The 19089-nt window shown below is 38.0% G+C and overlaps 1 protein-coding gene across 1 annotated transcript in view; it reads right to left on the bottom strand.

Moving 5' to 3' along the window:
* Nucleotides 1-18807, bottom strand: part of USH1C (USH1 protein network component harmonin) — a 45577-nt gene extending 26770 nt beyond the window's left edge. Inside the window, exons 1-13 of the mRNA XM_086471963.1 lie at nucleotides 18739-18807; nucleotides 18377-18444; nucleotides 16270-16413; nucleotides 15635-15773; nucleotides 8861-8969; nucleotides 8733-8757; nucleotides 7948-8005; nucleotides 7087-7190; nucleotides 5752-5836; nucleotides 4441-4500; nucleotides 4102-4158; nucleotides 2089-2231; nucleotides 1424-1489 (exon numbers count right to left, since the gene is read on the bottom strand). Coding sequence (XP_086328089.1) covers nucleotides 1424-1489; nucleotides 2089-2231; nucleotides 4102-4158; nucleotides 4441-4500; nucleotides 5752-5836; nucleotides 7087-7190; nucleotides 7948-8005; nucleotides 8733-8757; nucleotides 8861-8969; nucleotides 15635-15773; nucleotides 16270-16413; nucleotides 18377-18444; nucleotides 18739-18807 — 1127 coding nt within the window. The remainder of the gene's footprint in view (nucleotides 1-1423; nucleotides 1490-2088; nucleotides 2232-4101; nucleotides 4159-4440; nucleotides 4501-5751; nucleotides 5837-7086; nucleotides 7191-7947; nucleotides 8006-8732; nucleotides 8758-8860; nucleotides 8970-15634; nucleotides 15774-16269; nucleotides 16414-18376; nucleotides 18445-18738) is intronic.
* Between the last annotated feature and the right edge of the window lie 282 nt (nucleotides 18808-19089).

Below are 19089 nucleotides of genomic sequence, written 5' to 3'. Positions count from 1 at the left end.
CTATGACAGACAGGCAATCTAGATTTGGAGAACAGAATCATTCTTCACCTGTGAAGGTCTGCTTTTCTAGCAGCTTTCCATGGCTATTGCAGGAATTTCTACAATAGACCACAATAAAGAACAGGACATTATCTATTCCCAGGAATTAGAAAAGGAAAACATCGAAGAATTCATCCATGTGCTGCAGTAGAGACCACAGCAGGACTGTCAGAAGATTCTTCTCTTGTGGCAGCTGAAGAACATATTCCTTTTTGCACCTCACATTCAGAAATCCCTGCACTTTTTCTATCAGAGAATTTTAGCTAATACAGTTACACGAAAAGGGACTTAAGTGAATGAATATGCATTAAAAACTGTTTAAGATGTTAAAGGTGCAAAGCTGAACACTTCAGGGTCAATGTTAGCTCTGAATGCTGCATCAAAACAGATATTGTGCAATTTCACACATTCTTCCATGCAATTTCCAAATGGCATTTAGAATGGAAATTAATTACTGTGAGAACAACATGTTATACTGGTTAATTTTAAAATTCCAAATGTAAAACAATGCTTAAGTTACATTTACAGTACTGACTTTATTATGATACAGTCTTTGAATGTGTCTAATTCTTAGAATCACCAATTTTTAAATCCAGAATAGGCTGTGATAATAAAAAATCAGATTTCTTTAATAAAATAGGTTACAGAACTTTCTGCTTTCAGTGCCACAGTTTTAATTTAATTAATTCTCTCCTTCAAAAAGCAAAAGCCTACTTAAAATTTATGATGATTGAAACTTCTATTCAACACAATTAGCACCACATAGTCCTTATTTTAGTCTAAATCTACAGAGCTTTTGCTTTCAGAACTGTTGGATAAACTGAAAAGGCTATTAAATTCCACAGTACGTACAGTCTTACAGATCACGAGCAAACTACCATTGTTTTGTTTGAGGGTTTTTTTTTTTTAAATATAACCTAAAGGGATAAGTCATCAAGCCCCAGAGTATATGCATGTTGTTCCAACTCTAGTCATTCTCTGTTTCTTTCCTGATCCATTTCCTTGCAGTATTCATTTCCTTTTTTTCTGTTAGAATTAAATGTAACGGTTCAGTGACAACAGAGTGAACAAGTTCTGAGACACAGAACTTCCTTACTCTGAAGTTTCTCTACACATTTATAACACATTTTTAAAAGAAGCACTCAACTTCAATTTCATATTGAATTTATTATCATCATAACCCTCATGTTTTCCAGGTGCTGATCTTCAGATCAATTTCCTGTTCTGTAACTGGTGTAATGGCATACTCACATGCACTGGACCCTACGTTTAGGAAATATTACGCAATTCTATTAGAAAAGAACATGCAGGATGTTTTCAGCCACATCCAACATGTAAGGGCCCTTTTTTGGCAGCATATTGCCTATGTAAGTTTTTTACTTACTGCTCTATTTCTCTGCGATATCTCTCTTCTTCCTCTGCAGCCTTCTGGGAAATCTCCAGTTTTCTTCTATAATAAGAGGAATTAGGACACCATGATAAAAATAGTATTTTCTGAGTAAGAACTTGCACAAAGTGTGTCAGCGTACAGTTAGTACAAGATACAGACAGTAAATACATAGGCACTGGGGAAAATTGCTCCTTTTTAAAAGTCATCTTTAAGATACCAAGGGTTCAATAGACTTTCACAGGAACACTAAGGACATTCATGGCCATCTGGGTGACAAGGGCATATCATTTATTAACTCTAAATCACTATCTCCTTCTGAGACAATTCCATAGCATGTTACTGTGAGAGTACAAAATCTGTAACTGTCCTGCTAAAAATAAAGGAAGAGGGAATGGCATCAGGAAAATAACTAATACCACACTGAATCATAGTGGTATGACAGTTGGGAACAAAGTGAACCTTCTATTCAAGATGCATTTGAATGATATCAGCTTTAAATACCCAGAATATCAAGAGCAACAAAGGATAAGGACTTATGAACAGAGACTGCAACAGCAAAATTAATCTAAGCTGGGAATCTTCTCACAGCTGCACCTGTCTTCCATGCCCTTTCCAAATCCAAGCTAAATTTTTCAGTCTGTCTTATACAGAGTCCTTACAGTCTCTCTTTCTCTTGCTGCTCTTTGATGATTTTGTTAGTCTCCAGTGCAAGTCGCTTCTGATGCATTAACTCCTGGCGTTCTTGCTCACGGAGACGTGCTTCTCTCTGCCTTTCTTCTGCAGTCATGAACAGCTCCTTTCCCTGCAATCAGAACCGCCACCCAAATCAGTTGTGGAAAAGTCTCATGAGTGTAGTTCTTCTAGGAAATAATTCAAAACCAATTACATACTAGCACATCTGCCACTTCCTCACATCACTTCTGCTGAGGAATGCTTTCTGAAAGACCCTGAAACATCTGACCACTCCATTCCAAAGAGCTACTCCAGTTTTAGCCTCAAAGTTATGACGTGCTAAACACCCCAGAAGAGGCATGCAACTACTGAAGTCAGCAACAACAGCGTAGTGGTCATGACAAAGACATGCTGAGTGCGTCACACTTTCTGGAAATCTAACAGAGTAATACAATGATAGAGAACACCACATTGAATGAATCTCAGTGTGGAAGACAACTACACAGTTACTGCGTTTTAATGCCTTTGTGCCTGGCTGCTGTGGAAATGTACCGTCATTCCAGGGAATCGTCGTTCCAGAGAACCCAAATACAGGGAACCCAAATACAGGGAAGATACATTGCCAAAAGGTTATGTAGTTGATGCGTTTCAGTTGGTTTTGTTCCTGTTTCATTTGCTTTACAGTTAAGACACTAGTGCTATTTCCTAGTCAAGAAACGTATTTCCATGGTGCTATTTGCAGGACATTTTGATAACATTTATCTAATTTTCATGACTGAAATTAAAATCCCACGTTAAATAGGAAGGCAGGATTTTTCATGTCTCTCAGTCTCAAAACAGACAGCTTGAACAAAAACAGGCAGTGAAGAATGCCTTTGCACCAGGGTTTTTGTTGACCAAGAAAGAGGAGTAGAGAAGCTGTTTCCTTTTGCAATCTCTTCTTCAGTACAAAGATGTGTACTGAGGAAAGGAGAGACAGGCAAGGTGAAGTAGGGTGGAGCAGAAGAGTTCCACAGCAACAACTGACTATTTTAAGGATCCAACCCCAGTGGAACACGTTGGAGTAGAACGCATCTTTTCTAACAGTTAGTAACATATCTGGAAGTTGAAACTAAGTCCTTAGGATGTTGATTGAGTTCCTGGTGCTTAATCAACTAGTCTGGAGCATTTGTTTTATCAGTATCTACAATGCCTTTGAACAATTACACCTTTTGTTAATGTAAGAGTAGTTTAATTAAACCATTAATTCCTTAATATAGCTACACAGTACACATGAACCCTTAGGAAGCAGCTTAAATGATTTATTAAATCTTGTTTTCCTTATTTAATTCAGTTGCAAGGCAATTAGAAACTACCATCTTTGATTAGTCTATGGAACTTGAGTAGCCTCTTGTATAGAACTATACATTTTACTGTAAGAAGGATTAATGCAGTAAGAACATTAAAACATTTCTTGAAAGTCACATGGAAGTCAGTGGGAAGATTTAATTAGTTTTAGCTGGCTTTAAATTAGGCCTCAAAGGCATATAGTTCTGTTGTACAAAACAGTGGAAATAGAAAATTGAACATTTTTTAATACGTTGATACACTAAAGAGATCAGATAGACAGTTACACAAGGAATTAATTTGGAGTAAGACAAAGACATCAGCTATTCAGGACGAAAAATTGACTCTAATCCAATTCACCTTTCATGTTTCAGCAGAAGCAGCTATCTATTAGAACAGGTCTCAAACAAGAAAAACTACTACAATAAAGTTAACTTCTATTCCTTGTCAAGGGAATAGTTTTGCACTGCCCCACAGCCATGAAACTGTTTTATTTGAGAATACTATGGATAATTATCAATGAAATAATCAAAAGCCACTCAACACTGCCCTGGTTTAACAGAATTTAGTGGTATAGACATTATAAAGAAACACAGCTTTACTACCTTTTTTTTTTTTTAATTATTATTTACTTGCCCACATAGTAATTTTCACAAATTTTATAAACTACTTACAGCGCCTGCTACCACGGAGATAGTCAAAGTACGACTACTTTTGAGCACTCTGACAGCCTGCAAATTAAAACAAAACAAAAATCAGTCTGAATTAAGTTACAAAAGGCCTGTATATATCGGATGAAAGTTGCTGGTTGTCAAGGCTGGAATTTCCAGAAGACCTACCTAAACTAAACAGAGTGGTAGGTATTCAAATTTCCAAATTCCCATGTTCAATACACAATCTCTTTCATTAAGTAGCCCAGTATAAAAATATATGTTTTCCAGCCAGGAAAATCAGACAGATGTTTAATAAGCTGACAACTATGAATTCATGGAATTAGGCAGACTTGATCTTACCTCTTTATGATCCACATTAGAAAAGTCCACTCCATTTACCTCAACAATCTGATCACCAACCTAAAGGAGTTAATCCAAATTTTAGTACAGACACTAAATTAGTACATACATGAAATGAAAACAAAGAGATATACTCGCTGGGAGTGTTGATCTGCTCAAGGGTAGGGAGGCTGGACAGGCTGGGTCAATGGGCTGAGGTCAACGCTATAAGATTTAACAAGGCCAAGTGCTGGGTCTTGCACTTGGGTCACAACAACTCCATGCAGCACCACAGGCTTGGGGATGAGTGGCTGGAAGGCTTCCTGGTGGAAAAGGACCTGACGGTGCTGGTCAACAGCCAGCTGAATGTGAGCCGGCAGTGTGTCCAGGTGGCCAAGGTGGCCAACAGCATCCTGGCCTGTATCAGAAATGGCATGGCCAGCAGAAGTAGGGAGGTGATTGTGCCCCTGTACTCAGCACTGGTGAGGCCGCACCTTGAATGCTGCGTGCAGTTATGGGCCCCTCACTACAAGAAGGACATTGAGGTGCTGGAGCGTGTCCAGAGAAGAGCAACGAAGCTGGTGAAGGGTCTGGAGAACAGGTAACAGGTTTTATGAGGAGCGGCTGAGGGAACTGGTGTCAGCCTGGAGAAGAGGCTGAGGGGAGACCTTATTGCTCTCTACAGCTACCTGAAAGGAAGTTGTAGTGAGGTGGGGGTCTGTCTCTTCTCCCAAGTAACAAGTGATAGGACAAGAGTAAATGGCCTCAGGTTACGCCAGGGGAGGTTTAGATTGGACACTAGGAAAAATTTCTTTAACAAAAGAGTAGTCAAACATTGGAACAGGCTGCCCAGGGAAGTGGTGGAGTCATCATCCCTGGAGGTGTTCAAAAAACATGTAGGTGTGGCACTTTAAGACATGGTTTAGTGGGCAGGTGGTGTTAGGTCAACAGTTGGACTTGATGATCTCAGAGGTCTCCTCCAACCTAATGATTCTATGATTCTTAATACCATAATCATAGGTACTGTCAGACTATAAGGAGAACAGACTAGAAACTGGCCAGGCCTGCTCCTCTATTAGCATTTCCTGTTGCCACTGTTTGAGACCAAATACTGAGCTCAACAGACTACTGGTCTGACCCAGGAGGGCACTCATGTTCTTAAAATCTAGGAAACTTCCTTCATTTGAAATGTAACCACAACCTATTTCTTTGCCATGGAAAAAAAAACCCAATAACACAGCTAGTGACTTTACAGTGATCCAGAATCCTTGAAGTAATAAATACCAAACAAGATTTCCTTGTGGTACCTGCCTTGGAAGGTAACGTACTTACCTCTAAACCCACCTCTGCTGAAAGAGAATCCGGCTTAACGTTGCTGATAAAAATGCCTGGCTTTTGTGTTGGACCGCTGGAAATACTGGTGTAATATAAAAACCAAACATTTATAGGACAATATTTATAGAATAATACAGTGTAATACAGTGAGAAGTCTAAGCTGTTTTCTCATAATTTGTTTCTGATTAAACAATATTTTTGTGGTATTAGCCTACTCTGAAACACCAAAATTTGCCAGTACACACACGATGGTTTATCATCCCACTTTTCTATCCTTTACACCACAAAACTATGATTTAAGAAAAAGGTAAAAAAAAAATATCCCAGCTTCTGGATTTTTCCTTAGATGTTGAAACTAACATAGTATACTGATCTACCCCGTCTAAGGGACTGGGACAGTAATGACATTTGAAGGCAAGCATGTAACACAATGAAGAGTTACTAATTGCTTGCACATTTACCCACTGAACTGCGCTATACTATATGTATAACAATGTTATTTTCCAGGATTATTTATTAGAAGCAAGAGGGATGTTTCAACCAGGGGCCGACATCTAGCCTGGAAACTTTATGCTGCAGTCTAAGCTGGACCCAGACACAGCAAAGATTTTTGCAGATAGTACATCCAGCGGGTGATGTTGAATCACCAATCCAGGTTTGTAAGTAATTTTTTAAAAAACTTTAGATCTTCCAAATAATACGAAAGTAAACTTACAATTTAGAAAATATTCTGTGCAGTTCAGTCTTGATAACTTCACCTATACATTCCTAAATATATACTAAATCTTACAATATCCTTTCTACCTGAAAACCTCCGTAACGAGCTGCAAGGACAGCAGTCTGAGAAGCATCTGTTCGTATTTCTAAAATTCTTGCAAATTCAACATTACTTTTAGGAACTGGATATATCTGTACGATGGCTTCTTAGTTCTGAAAAGGGTCACAGAAAGTAGTCTAAGTTCAGCGAGGGAATCTGACAACGGAAAGTGATGGAACCTGCTATGTCACAGTGCAGCATTTGAAAGTATTTTAAAATGTAAAAGCACTTAAAAGATCTAATTCCATGACAACTTGTATTACATCACTTTTAGCCTGCTCTTATTTTTAAATTTAAAAGATTTTCTTGGTTTGAAGTCAGAACTTCTAACACAGGTATTTATGCTTTGTCTAATAACATGTAATGCATGCTACAGATACCCTCCTTCCAGTTTGCCTTCCTGATCCAGCAAGCATCTCCATTTTCCTGATATCACATCAACGAAGAATGGAAATAACTGCCTTGGATGTCTCCCTTAACAAACCAGTGACATTAAATAAGAAACATATACCCACCTGCAACCCATGCCTTTTGTACCAATCAAGCTAATGAAGACTTTCTTCTCTTTATTGTCTCTCCCTCCAGAAGAAGCAAGACCAGCAACACTGCCCTTTCCTTCCTGTAGGGGGATTAAAAAAACGCTGCAGATGTTACTCTGTGTTGAGCCCTTATCAAGACTAGTATAAAGCTTCATGAAGCTAGGATCAAACCCTACCATCAAAATAAGATTCCTCCTTCCTACTGGAGACAAACGCAAAGTACAGCCATTTCGGTGGAGATGCATGGCTGAGGTGAAAGGCTGAACTTTCTATTTGCAGAAGATTGTTTAAATAGTCAAAGTCTGTCTTCAGAAAAGGGTGAAGGAAAATCAGAGGAAAGTGATATGGCAAAATAATAATTTAGATGTTTCCTGACAAAAGAGCTAGAAAAATACATGATAATGCTCACTATTTAATTCAGTTTTTCTTTTCTTCCTGAAAGCAAAAGAACAGTAATTGTGGTCTCTTTTTTCACTGCTGCAACCCATAGAAGTCACATTCATACCTGTCATTCCTCCACTAATATAGCTAAGATAGGCCAAATAATCTGTTAAAGATACATACAGCAGCATATAGCCTGGTAAGTTAATAAGCTCAAGCAAAATAAAGTACCAGCTAATGAGTAAAAGACATTTCATTTGTATCCTGCCCTTTCCTTACCTAATGATTCTAGAATCATTTCATATCACAAAAGATGTTTCTCCCAGAACACTTGTAACAAGATATTGCATCATAGTAATACATACAATAACTTCCGTGACAAGGTCAGAGAATAAGGTGTTTCAGAACCACTACAGATTTCCCAGAAGACACCTTAATAAAATACTGATCTCTTACCCCAGAGTCTGACACGAACTGGTCCACATATTGCCATTTAAGGGGTTCATCTGCTGAACTGGAAGGAAAAAGTAATTTAAAATAATGGGGACAAAATAAATAAAAATGTATCCAAGAAGCTACTTTGGAATGCGGCCTCCTATTTTGCATCCACAAGTTCCTTTGGATACTGCTCACAACAACTGGTTTATTTTCCAGCAATTTAAATAGAACATCAAACAAGCATACAATTATTTAGGCTAGTAAAGCTGGTCAAACATAAAATTCAGAAAACCTCCTCAAGTTAAACAATTTTGGGAAACTCTAAGAAGGACTGTGAAAATAATCATAACAACTTGAATAACTTATATAAAGGTCTCTGCAGAGCGACACCTCCCATCGTTAACGTTTCTCAAACATTCTACTTAAAGTTTCAACTATTCAACAACAATTGCAAGGGGACAATAATTTGAAATTTTTCTAAGCTCTGAAGCAATCCTCAAATGTTACGTACATAGAGCAGCAGTGGAGCTCTCTATTAAGCTAGGTACATTGATAATGAAATTTCCAAGTAATATCCACAGATAATGAGGAAATAGAAATTGGTTCTTTTAAGAACTGGCATAAAAAGTCAGATTCATCAAACAAGACATCTGCCTGTTTATCACAAAGGATGTGCCATTTTAATCAGCTACAGGGATGCCCACTGACACTTTTTCAAATATATAAACACAGTTTCTTTGGATACTGAAGAGGCTACATGAAAATGAAATTATCTAACTTGTTTTCAAATTAAATACCGTTACCTTTTGACAGGTATCATGCCAATATCTGAAAAAGAAAAATATCCTGTTTAGTAACACTTTCTACAGATCACCAGCAACCTATTAACAGCAATCTTTAGTGATATACTCTATCTTTTTATGTTACTTACGTCTTACTTTTATGGACACTATTTTCTTTGTACGAATGAGGTTTATGACTTCTTCATGTGTGCATGACGAAATGGAATATCCATTTATACGAACTATCTCATCTCCGACCTCAAGAATGAAAGGGAGAAGAAAAAATAAATTGTGAATTAACGTTAAAAGGTTTTTAAGCAATGATGCTATCTAGCAATCATTTTTGATGCAAAGGTTTGGTAATGTTGAGTCCTGAATACTTCTTCAATTTCAGGTAATGTCCAGATCAGGTTTACCTGTATTTATTTGAACTTAATATTTAACACCAGAAGGGCAGAAATAAGAATTTCATAAATAATAGCTAGTCTCTACACATCATACTTGTACTCCACAGATTACCTTAAACACAAGTGTCCATATTTCAATTCAAATGATTTTGGAGTGACATTCTTCCTTCATACGTCAGGCATTTACCACATGTTCTCTGGGACACCTCCTCAACTATTTTGATCAATAGGAAACTAAACTTGGTCTGATTACCTTGCTTGATTCTGGATTCAGAACAATGAATTATTTTAATGGAATTTTCAGATGCAATCTCTGATTAATTACAGTAGTCATGTACTAGCGTAATGAATGCTTATTCTGGGGTGCAGTAGCTTAAGTCTTCTTGGGCCATCTACAGTAGGTACAAAATTTCATGCCACTCATGTGTGACAGATTTTCAAGTGTTTCACAGCACCAACCCATCTTATACTATGGTTGAGAGATGGTACCACTACCCTACAGTGGCCCTAGGCTGTGGTATTCTCCCTGTTGTACGATAGGAAAAAAGTTAGAAAACTTGAGACAGAAACATAGAAGGAAGCTCCCACGAGACAGAAGGCAAGTCAATCACTTATTCCCAAGCTTACTCAGGCCTCTGTGTGTATGCAATATATATATTTGGGCTCCATGGGTGGCAGAGAGCAGAGTCGGGTACAGAACAGACCAAGAACATGCGCTCTGAATAGTGGAGATAAAACTAGTGTTATCCCAGAGGCAAATTTAGATGAAGATAACTATCTACAATTACTTTGTTTAGAGGCTCTGTGCTTTCACTTTAGGTTTGGAAAATGTCCTTATACTACAGATTAAGAGCACAATTTTTACAGTCTTAGTGAACATCTTCATTGACCAAAAAGTTTCGGGGAAGAGCCAGGTTCATCATAACACATTTGGTGAAAGTTAGTTAATATAAAGACTCTGGCTATACTAGTTCTGATCTGAGAACTTCCCTTTCATCCACTTGCTTTGGGACTGCCCCTGGTGCCAAGATCAGTTGTGAACACACTTTCAACTGCTGTTGCAGAAGATCAGAAGAGTTAGCTCTTCCAGAATGCAGGAGGCACGGGAGGAATAAGAAGCTTCATTCAGTCCTAAACACTAAGGTGGTACAAAAAAGAATGTCATTGTGCAAAACCCACTATCTGCTTACAGAATTAAATACTTCATTGTAATATTCACAACAGTATTACAATAAATATTGTAATCTTTAATATGTTTGTTAAGACTGTGTGAGCAATTGCCACCTTAGATAACTGACCTAGTTTGTTTTTTTTTTTAAATATAACTGTATTTATTTTTTCTTTTCAGCCAGGCACTTCTCGTCTCCACTACTGAAACTTTACAACTTCACTGTCACTGGAAGGACAGAAGGTAACACTGCCAGTCTTCATCAGACTGAGCAAATCACCTACTGTGGCCATACAGACTAAATCATACAGTGTATCCACTGTTTTCTCCATCACACAAGTTTGATGGGACTGAGGACTAGCTTCCTTGTACCTTGCTGACAGCCCGAGATTCCCTCTCTGGCACTGCACAGCTCAGTACCAAAAGCCTAAATTTTCATCACCACATTTACGTGAGAGCAGGGAGTGGAACTGGAAGTAGGAATTCCTCAGTGTGGCCTGTGTCTTAAAGGCTGTCACATTAACACACACAGTGACAGGTCTGCCCTTGGGTGACAGGACACAGGGCATGCCATCACCGTCTGCATTTTTTTGGTGTGTAATAAGCGTTATAGAATCTTCCTACTGTGATCTGTTCAGCTAAAAAAACCCAAAACCCAACAAAACCAGAAACCACCTGCTTATCTTCTTCACTTCTTTCACAAACTTTTCTACTTCTGGCAAGTGCCATATACTCTGCAAGAGCACACAAAACATTAACAACACGTCCACTCTGCCAGCATAGCTCGTGTAGTGCAGTTCCCTCTCCACTGAACTTAAAAGACTTTTGTCTGACACAACACAGCATCGGAAGACTACAAAAGCAAAGAAAATGCAGTACGTGAGTGTCCTGCGGGAGCGTGCACACTTGCAGAGTCAGAAAAAGCCTGTGGTCCCCAGCCCCCAAGCAGTGGGGCTGCTGCTCCACCTGCTGGAGCCAAAAATCTCAGCCAGGGCATGGCTTGTGTGCAATTTGCAGCACTCCTAGAGCTTGACTGTTTCCATTTGAGTCAGACAGATTTTTAACACGATCTTTAATAAGAGCAGAAATAGGTCAGTACTGAAGGCTTTTGAACACACACACCCTGTGGTAAAAATGCAGAATCAGGCAAGGAAAAGCACACAGGGTCTGCACCCCCACAGCTCTTGCTATGAAAGAACACTCACTTCATCAACTTGTTCAAAATCACATCACACCCATCCACCCACCCATCCATCCATCCCACAGGCCTGGCAGCCATGCCATTGCAGTCCTAAGCTAGCTTCCCACCCCATATCCAAGAATTTAGTCTATTGCTATTCATCGCCCTCAAAGCTTCAGGAAATCCATTGTAAATAAGGCATTTTTAGGACTGGGATTAGCACTAAAATGTGACTGCACTGCCAAGAAGAAAATGGCTCAGAGACAAGTCAGACTTGTGGCACTGTGCATAAAGTCGCAATATCCTCTACAAACCATAAAGACTCTCAACCTATCTAGGATTCTGATGGTTATTCTAGGAAATGGTAGGGAAGCGAGTGACCTCTGCTTAACAAAGGAAGGTTGAGTTCCTCAATAGTAAAACGCTCAAAAAGCTTCCTCCATTCCCACCTCTGGCCTCTCTCTGGATTACTCACTTGCAAGAACACCAGAAGTTTGTGTATAACTATTTAACCTCAAGTATGCAATGTCGACCTCATTTGATTTACCCGGACTTTTCTGTTGATCTTATATATTTGTTGTTGGGGGTGTTTGGGTGTTTTTTTAGTTTAGTTCAAGATCCCTCCTGTACTCACATCTTACCCATCACACAGGCTATATAACAGACCACGGAGCCTGGGTTTGCACAAACCAACCTTTTAAAAGGGTAACCTAACCTACTGTTATTAACTGCGATGCCGTAACACACAGAAGCATCCCTGTTTTCGGGCTGCAAACGGCAGTGCCGTTTTTGAGTCTCCAAGTAACTGCATCAGCAGAACTAGTGTTGCTCTGAGGATGTCATCACTCACTAAGCAAGTCATATTTCTTAGTATTATATCATCTTTCTAAGAGGCATACACTTAAAAGAGCATATTTTATTTTTTCCTGCCATATGAGAATGAGCTTTTCCCATACAGATATTTTTAATACTCTTCCCCAAAACAAAAAGACAGTCTAGTACTCTTCACTCATCCTATTCACATTTCTGTTACTGACTGACAATGTATGACTCAGGGTGCTTTAGCAATACCCCAGTCTAGGCTAAACTACAGGAGACATTGGAAGGTAACAAACTGCTTCTCTTTAGGACACTTGAACAGCTTTTCCTGAAAAAAAGTGTCCATATACGGAAATAATTAATAGTTGTTTTCATATATTTTGTTACTTTTATACTGGTATCACTGTATACAAACTTTCTGAATCTGAAGCAGCAGAGATAAAAGTCTGCAGGATTGAGCAGAGTAGAACAGTAACAATTATTTTGTCACTATAGATCACTGTTTCCCCTTTCCCTATCAAACAGGCAGATGACAGACTTTCAAAAGGAAGATGCAAACCTAATTTTTCCCAAGTAAAATGCCTATTATTTGTAACTTTTAACATAAGAAATATAATACTTAGTGCTTTCAGGAAATTGAAGAGTTTTTACATAATAACATCACTGTTTCAAAATTCTTTTTATATACTTCTTGCACTTTAATCACTCATACCATCTCCATCTGTTTGTTTTCAGCAGTATCCCAAAAGATGTAAGTATCAAAAAGCAGAGAGAAAAAAAAAAAAAGATGAAGTACATTTCTCCATGAAAGGACAAAACACTCGCCGTTTAGAGACACTGTAGTTAAAAAAGGGTCAAAACTACAAATGCCTCAGTGAGCCTTCATGATTATTCAGTCATTTTAATGTAACTTGGAAACTACTTCAATCAGGCAAAATGAATCGGAATTTTTAAAAAAGGCAGCAGGATGTAAAACTGATGGTGTAATAGAAGATTATTATACCCTTCTCGGACAGCATTTTTGGGATAGAAAATGTGTAGAGATTTAGTTAAATAAAGCAGGTGGGTGAAATTTCAGAAGCAGTTGGCTTTACTGTGAGACAGCAGTTTAGAACAATGGGCTGCCTGTCAGCTCTTGTTATTCCAGGGGGTTCAGGAAGCACCTAGTGCCACCTATTATGAAGGCACTTTAGGCTGAGCTTTAACATCACGTATCAAAAAATGGAAGTCAGACACATTACTGGCGAAGCACCACCTGTTCATATGAATACATATAATTGAACCCTAACAAATTCATAGTCAGTCTGAAGCGTATTTCCCCCTTATGGTCCCTACTTTGTCTGACAATCTCTAACCATGTTCTGCGTTACAGTACAAATTGTACAACCCAGCCCAAAGATCCTTTACAATCCCATTCACTGTCACCAACACGTAGGACGATGGCCTCACTCACAGAAAGCCAGTAGGGCCTTTTTGCATACTGAGAAAAAACCTAAAATTGACATCCTTACAGTAGCACAACATCTGAGCATAATCGCTGATCTACTGATTGTGTCAAAACATGAGTATGAAACAAGCAGAGAGGCAGAGCTGCCACACAGCATTAAGATGAATTTACTAGCATGACAGTTTAATACAGTGGTTACTAAGTCCTTTACTGCTCAGCATCAATTAATGCTTTCCAGTATTTTCCAGGAGATGTTTTCAAAAGCCATATAAGTGACCGGTCTTTGTCTTTTTCTCAGTTTTCTAGTAGAGGAGGAAGGATGCAGCTGGAATCTCTCTACTGAGCTGATCACAATCCAAGAACAACTCTCTTGTCTACACTTCCCATTCTCACTGTGTAACGTAGCGCACAAGGTACATGAGCTTTTGGAGTGCAAACACGGGGAAAGTGCATCAGTGCCTTTTTCTGGAGTTACCCATTGGCAAATCGCATGTGTAAAAGTAGGGTACTGACACATCCAGCATAGTGTTTGTGGTGTCCTATGCCACCCTCTCGATTCTAACTAAATACAGAATTTGTGGGGGTGTATTCCCTGCATTCGTGGGCTTGTTAGAAAAAGGAGCCTCTAAAAGCATTCAGGGAGCTGGTCTTGTGCCTGTCCAGAGCAGGCTGCCAGAAGATGGGACTAATTTAATGGTGATTCTGAAGTAGTGAATGTGATATAGAGGTACAAATGCACAAAGGGCACGTGCACATATGCAAACAGACAGGAGCATTTATTTAAATTTTAGAAAGCTCTCAGCATGAATCACGCAAACACGGATCCCTAACTTTCACTGCCTTGTCAACAGAGGTGTTTTGTTTGATTTTTTTTTTTTAAATCTAAGAGTCATGGGGTTACACTGAAGCATATCCACAAAACACATTAGTTTAATTGAATACTGCAATGAATCATTCCAGTCTAATACTTTTGGACTAGTATTAAATATAATCCTTCATCGTCAATACTTCCAGCAACTATTCGCAGTTGACAAATTGAATTAGCCAGGCATGTCAGCCCTTCCACTCAGAAACACAGACATTTAATACACCTCATCAACTTCGAAAGCATAGAAAGATACAAGCATCTGCTATAGCAATTGCTCGCTTCTCTCTTCACTATGATATACACAAGCAAGACATGACATAGTCAAAAAAAACAAATACCCAAAACTTCATGAATGCCAATTGCATAAGTACTGATATAGCAAAAATGTGTTTCTATACATAATTATTTTTGCCAATCTTGTTACAGTTTATGTGTCTAAAATTTAATCACTGAAAGTGCAATTCTATGCAGTACAAAGGATACTGGAAATGGTTAAAAACAGGTTCTTCTATGTATTTCTGTTGCATAAACCAAACCCCCCACAATTTATACACGAAGCTCAAATAAACACTTCATTACACAAACTATATCTGTGCGAGGTGGAATTAACATTTTTAGTATTTATATGCTCTGTTCTACATTTAATTTGGCAACTTAAAACACTCTTCCACAGTCTAGTTAGAGATCTGACTTTCCACCTGCTCACATTTAACTGTTGCTGCTCATGAAGTATAAACACTCCAGAAAGACATCTCTCATCAAAAATTATCAAATCCCAAATATGAAAAAAGGTTTACATACCATTAAAATTGGTGAAAAGAAAAGCATAATTTTAATAACTTGATTCACCATCGGTATAATGGTATTTACTATGGCATTGACTTACATATTTTATGGATTTTGTTACAAGCGACCAAAAGCACCTTAGCAATAGCTATCTCTAAATGTTAAAGAACAATTCTTACTGCTCGCTTCCCTGACACTGTAGCAAAAGGCCTTTTGTGGTACAGCAGCCATGAATATAATTTTCTTACCTGAAGTCCAACACTGTCTGCCTGTCCTCCTTTAACTAACTGGGAGATGAAGAGGCCACAGCTAAATTCCACCCCACCTCTCACACTTATTCCAAGTCCTTCAGGATGCAAACGATCCAATCTCACCTCTTTCAGCTTTCTGCAAAAATGGAAGATACTTGACTGTTCAGCTGCAGAACACTTTGTGGCAACAACGTTTCATGCGACAGTTACATATTATTTTTCTCTCACAACATTTAGGCATAAAAAAAGCAAAAGGTGACTGAAATTTGTATGGATGTGTGTCAGCTAAAGCCTTTTTCATAAGAAAAAGACGTCTGCAACCGTTGAAGCTGTCTGCTTCTAGAGGGTTAGAGCTGTAAGAATTTTTTAATTATTAAATGCAGGAAAAACAAGAAAAGATTGTTTCAACTGGAAAGTATTATTTTTTCATCTATTCAAAGCAGGGTAAGGGAGTAATCTATGTTGCAAACAATTTCAGACAGCTCAAAAGTGTACGTCTAGCAAATATAGCAAAGGTAAAATAATTATGCCCAGCTCTGCACAGATTACTGATATTTTACTCAGAATTAAACTGAAAACTTTCTATTTCCTGCTCGTATCTAAGTTAGTTGCCTTGTTCTGTGTTCTCTTACCGTGATCTTTTGGGTGTAAGCTGATCATATTCCACCTGGTGTTTTAATGGGATAAGTGGGCGGATAGCATCAAATAGAGGCAATCTACTTGGTTCATTAATCACGAGTTTTAGGTCCCCCACAAGCACAGGGAGATTCATAGACCTACACAAACACAGTGACAAGACAAGCACAGATAATCAACACACCAACACAAAGCATCATTTAATAACTCGCTGTACATGTGGTTTCAAAATTTGCACATCCCTTCAACCTACCAAAAAAAGTTATTTACGCAGATACTGGTTTAACCAAAGAAAGCCTCTGAGAAAGCAAGCCTTCTCAAAGCAAAGAGGGATAACAACTACCTGCTTGAAAAGAACAGAAATCTCCTATGTGTTGCCTTTATCTTTTAAGGTCACACACATCACTTTTATAGATGTCATCTTGAGTTTCACTGTGAGAGTTCCCAGAAGATTTATGGAACCATTTGGAAATAACCTTCCAGATCAGATATACCTGCCTAATAGGTTTGGGGTTTTTTTCCTTACTAGTTAGGAATCCTTCTAAGTGAATCTAAGCTACAAGCTCCTTCCCCTCCTGAACTTAGGGGACTGACAAATTGTTTTGATCCAGGAAAAAAAAAAAAAAAAAAAAAAAATCACAATACTCAGTAGCTAGAGCAAAGACCTGGTTTAAGTTTTAAGGTTTTTTCAATTCAAAATTGAAGGGCCAGTAATCAACAAACAAAATCTACAGAAGTTAAATCACTGTGAACATCTGTTTCATGAGAGCTATGCAAGGTAGCCTCCTCAATATTGTCAGCACCAGGAGAGTTATACAGGTCCAGAACATGTACATCGTTGTCCAGCTGCAAGAGTGGAGGAACAGCTCCCCTTGTGAGGTTCAGCAGAGCTATTCCTACACAACACCCAGTCAAACTTCGTCTGTATTATTTGCTGTTCCCTTTCTTATAAGTTACATTTCCTGGCATACAATATTTCTGAGGCACATGTAATGAAAATACAGATCAGGAATGCATGTTACATGGGATTAGAGGTTAAATACTTTTGGAAATGTTATTCAAAGTGAAGCAGACATTAAGTGTATGGAATACTTCATAACGTATTCCACAAAAGCGATACATCATCAACATATGTTCACAGAGATATTGGAAATTTTGGTCAAGTCATTGCAATTTTGGAAATTGAAGAAAAGTTACTATATCCATTGTTAATTTTGTAACTGCAAGAAGATTTTAAATATTTAAGAGCTACTGAATCAAGCGGCTTTCCAAACAACAGGCTTTATGAATGGAGAAGGAATTAGACAGACCTGAGTGAAACTGAATCAGATATGCAGCTGAATACACCCATAACTACAGCTCAGCGCAAACATCAGATGGAAACATCTACGTTTCACTCAGCTGGGATGCTATCAAGATATGAATGGAAACAATGTCTATGATGAGTGGAAAAAACATTCTCATCTTTGAAAAACAATGGCTCGGAGGCCGATCTCATTTGCAATGATACAGGTCCTAAGCAACTGTGGTTTAAATCAGTTCAGCAAAAGGACTGATAACAGGCCTATCGCCTTACCATTTTTCCCCGTTATGTTGCAATAAGCCCGAGCTGTTAAACATGCCAAACAGATTCCCAGCTGTCAGATAAAACAGTGCAAATAAATTTTTACCTGAATAGTTGGCAAAAATCTTTGAAAACCAAAATGAGTGAAAACTTCAGTCACAAATATATTAGCATTATTTGGAAACAATAATGATTTGGAAACACTAATGAATTTTATTAATGTTTTCTTCCTGCTTCCTAAGAACAATTTTATCATCCAGGTGCTCTTTTTTTCCCCCCAATACAAATCCACCAAATTCTTTCACAAAACTGCAAAGTCATAAAACCAAAGTAATTTCATGGGTGATTACAGACATGCTCCTTCCTTGTCTGTCAGCTCACTGTAAAAGTATAAGGCTTCATTAAACAGGATAAAAAAATATTACTTCAACTATTTTTCTAGTAGCTCATAGAAAGACCCTTAAAATCTTGAATATTCACTTTTTACATTTAAAAATGTTAGTAAAATTCTACACAACATATATAAAGCTAGATCTTACTGGTGGTACATCCGCAACACATCATAAAGGTAATCCTTCTCTGCTTCATTGTCAATTAGGAGATTAACCTGAAAAACCAAGGACGTTATTGTAAATCTCTGACTAAATCACCACAAATTTCGAAAGTACAAGACTTTCACAAATTCTTAAGCCATAGAGCAAAGATTTCAACACAGAAAGACTTTTTTTTAAAAAAAAGATAAACACATTTTTGCAACGCAGCATTACCTCACAACATGAAATTTATAATGACTTAAAAAATTAGTATTACAACAGATGGACAAGGTGGTAGATACTGACATATTCTGTATGCTAGATTTCCCCTCAGCAGTAATATTATTACAATATCATATTTGCCTTACCTGATAATCACTGTACTGTTGAATAAATGTTTTCAAAAACCTTTTTGGCCATTCATTAATATAGCACATGTTGTCCCAGTAAAACTACCACACTGAGATGAATATAATCTGCGGTCTGTCGTCCAAACCACTGATTTCAAGATCTCACTTATGCAAAGTGCTACACTTCTGTTCCCCTTTGCTTCAGCTCTTAACTGATAGAACTTGCTAGTTATTCTTTCCTCCCCCACTAATAGTACATTTACCTAAACCAGTGTCATATTACTACGCCTGCTCTTGGATAATTACAGTAAAATAAAGAAAAAAAAACCCCAAGAACTCTCATAGGAGGAGTTCAATTTATATTCAGTG

The sequence above is a fragment of the Leptosomus discolor genome, chromosome 12 (genome assembly GCF_034619465.1).
Source record: "Leptosomus discolor isolate bLepDis1 chromosome 12, bLepDis1.hap2, whole genome shotgun sequence".
Taxonomy (NCBI): Eukaryota; Metazoa; Chordata; class Aves; order Leptosomiformes; family Leptosomidae; genus Leptosomus; species Leptosomus discolor.
Note: the sequence above shows the minus strand (reverse complement) of the source record. Positions and strands in the feature narration are given on the sequence as shown.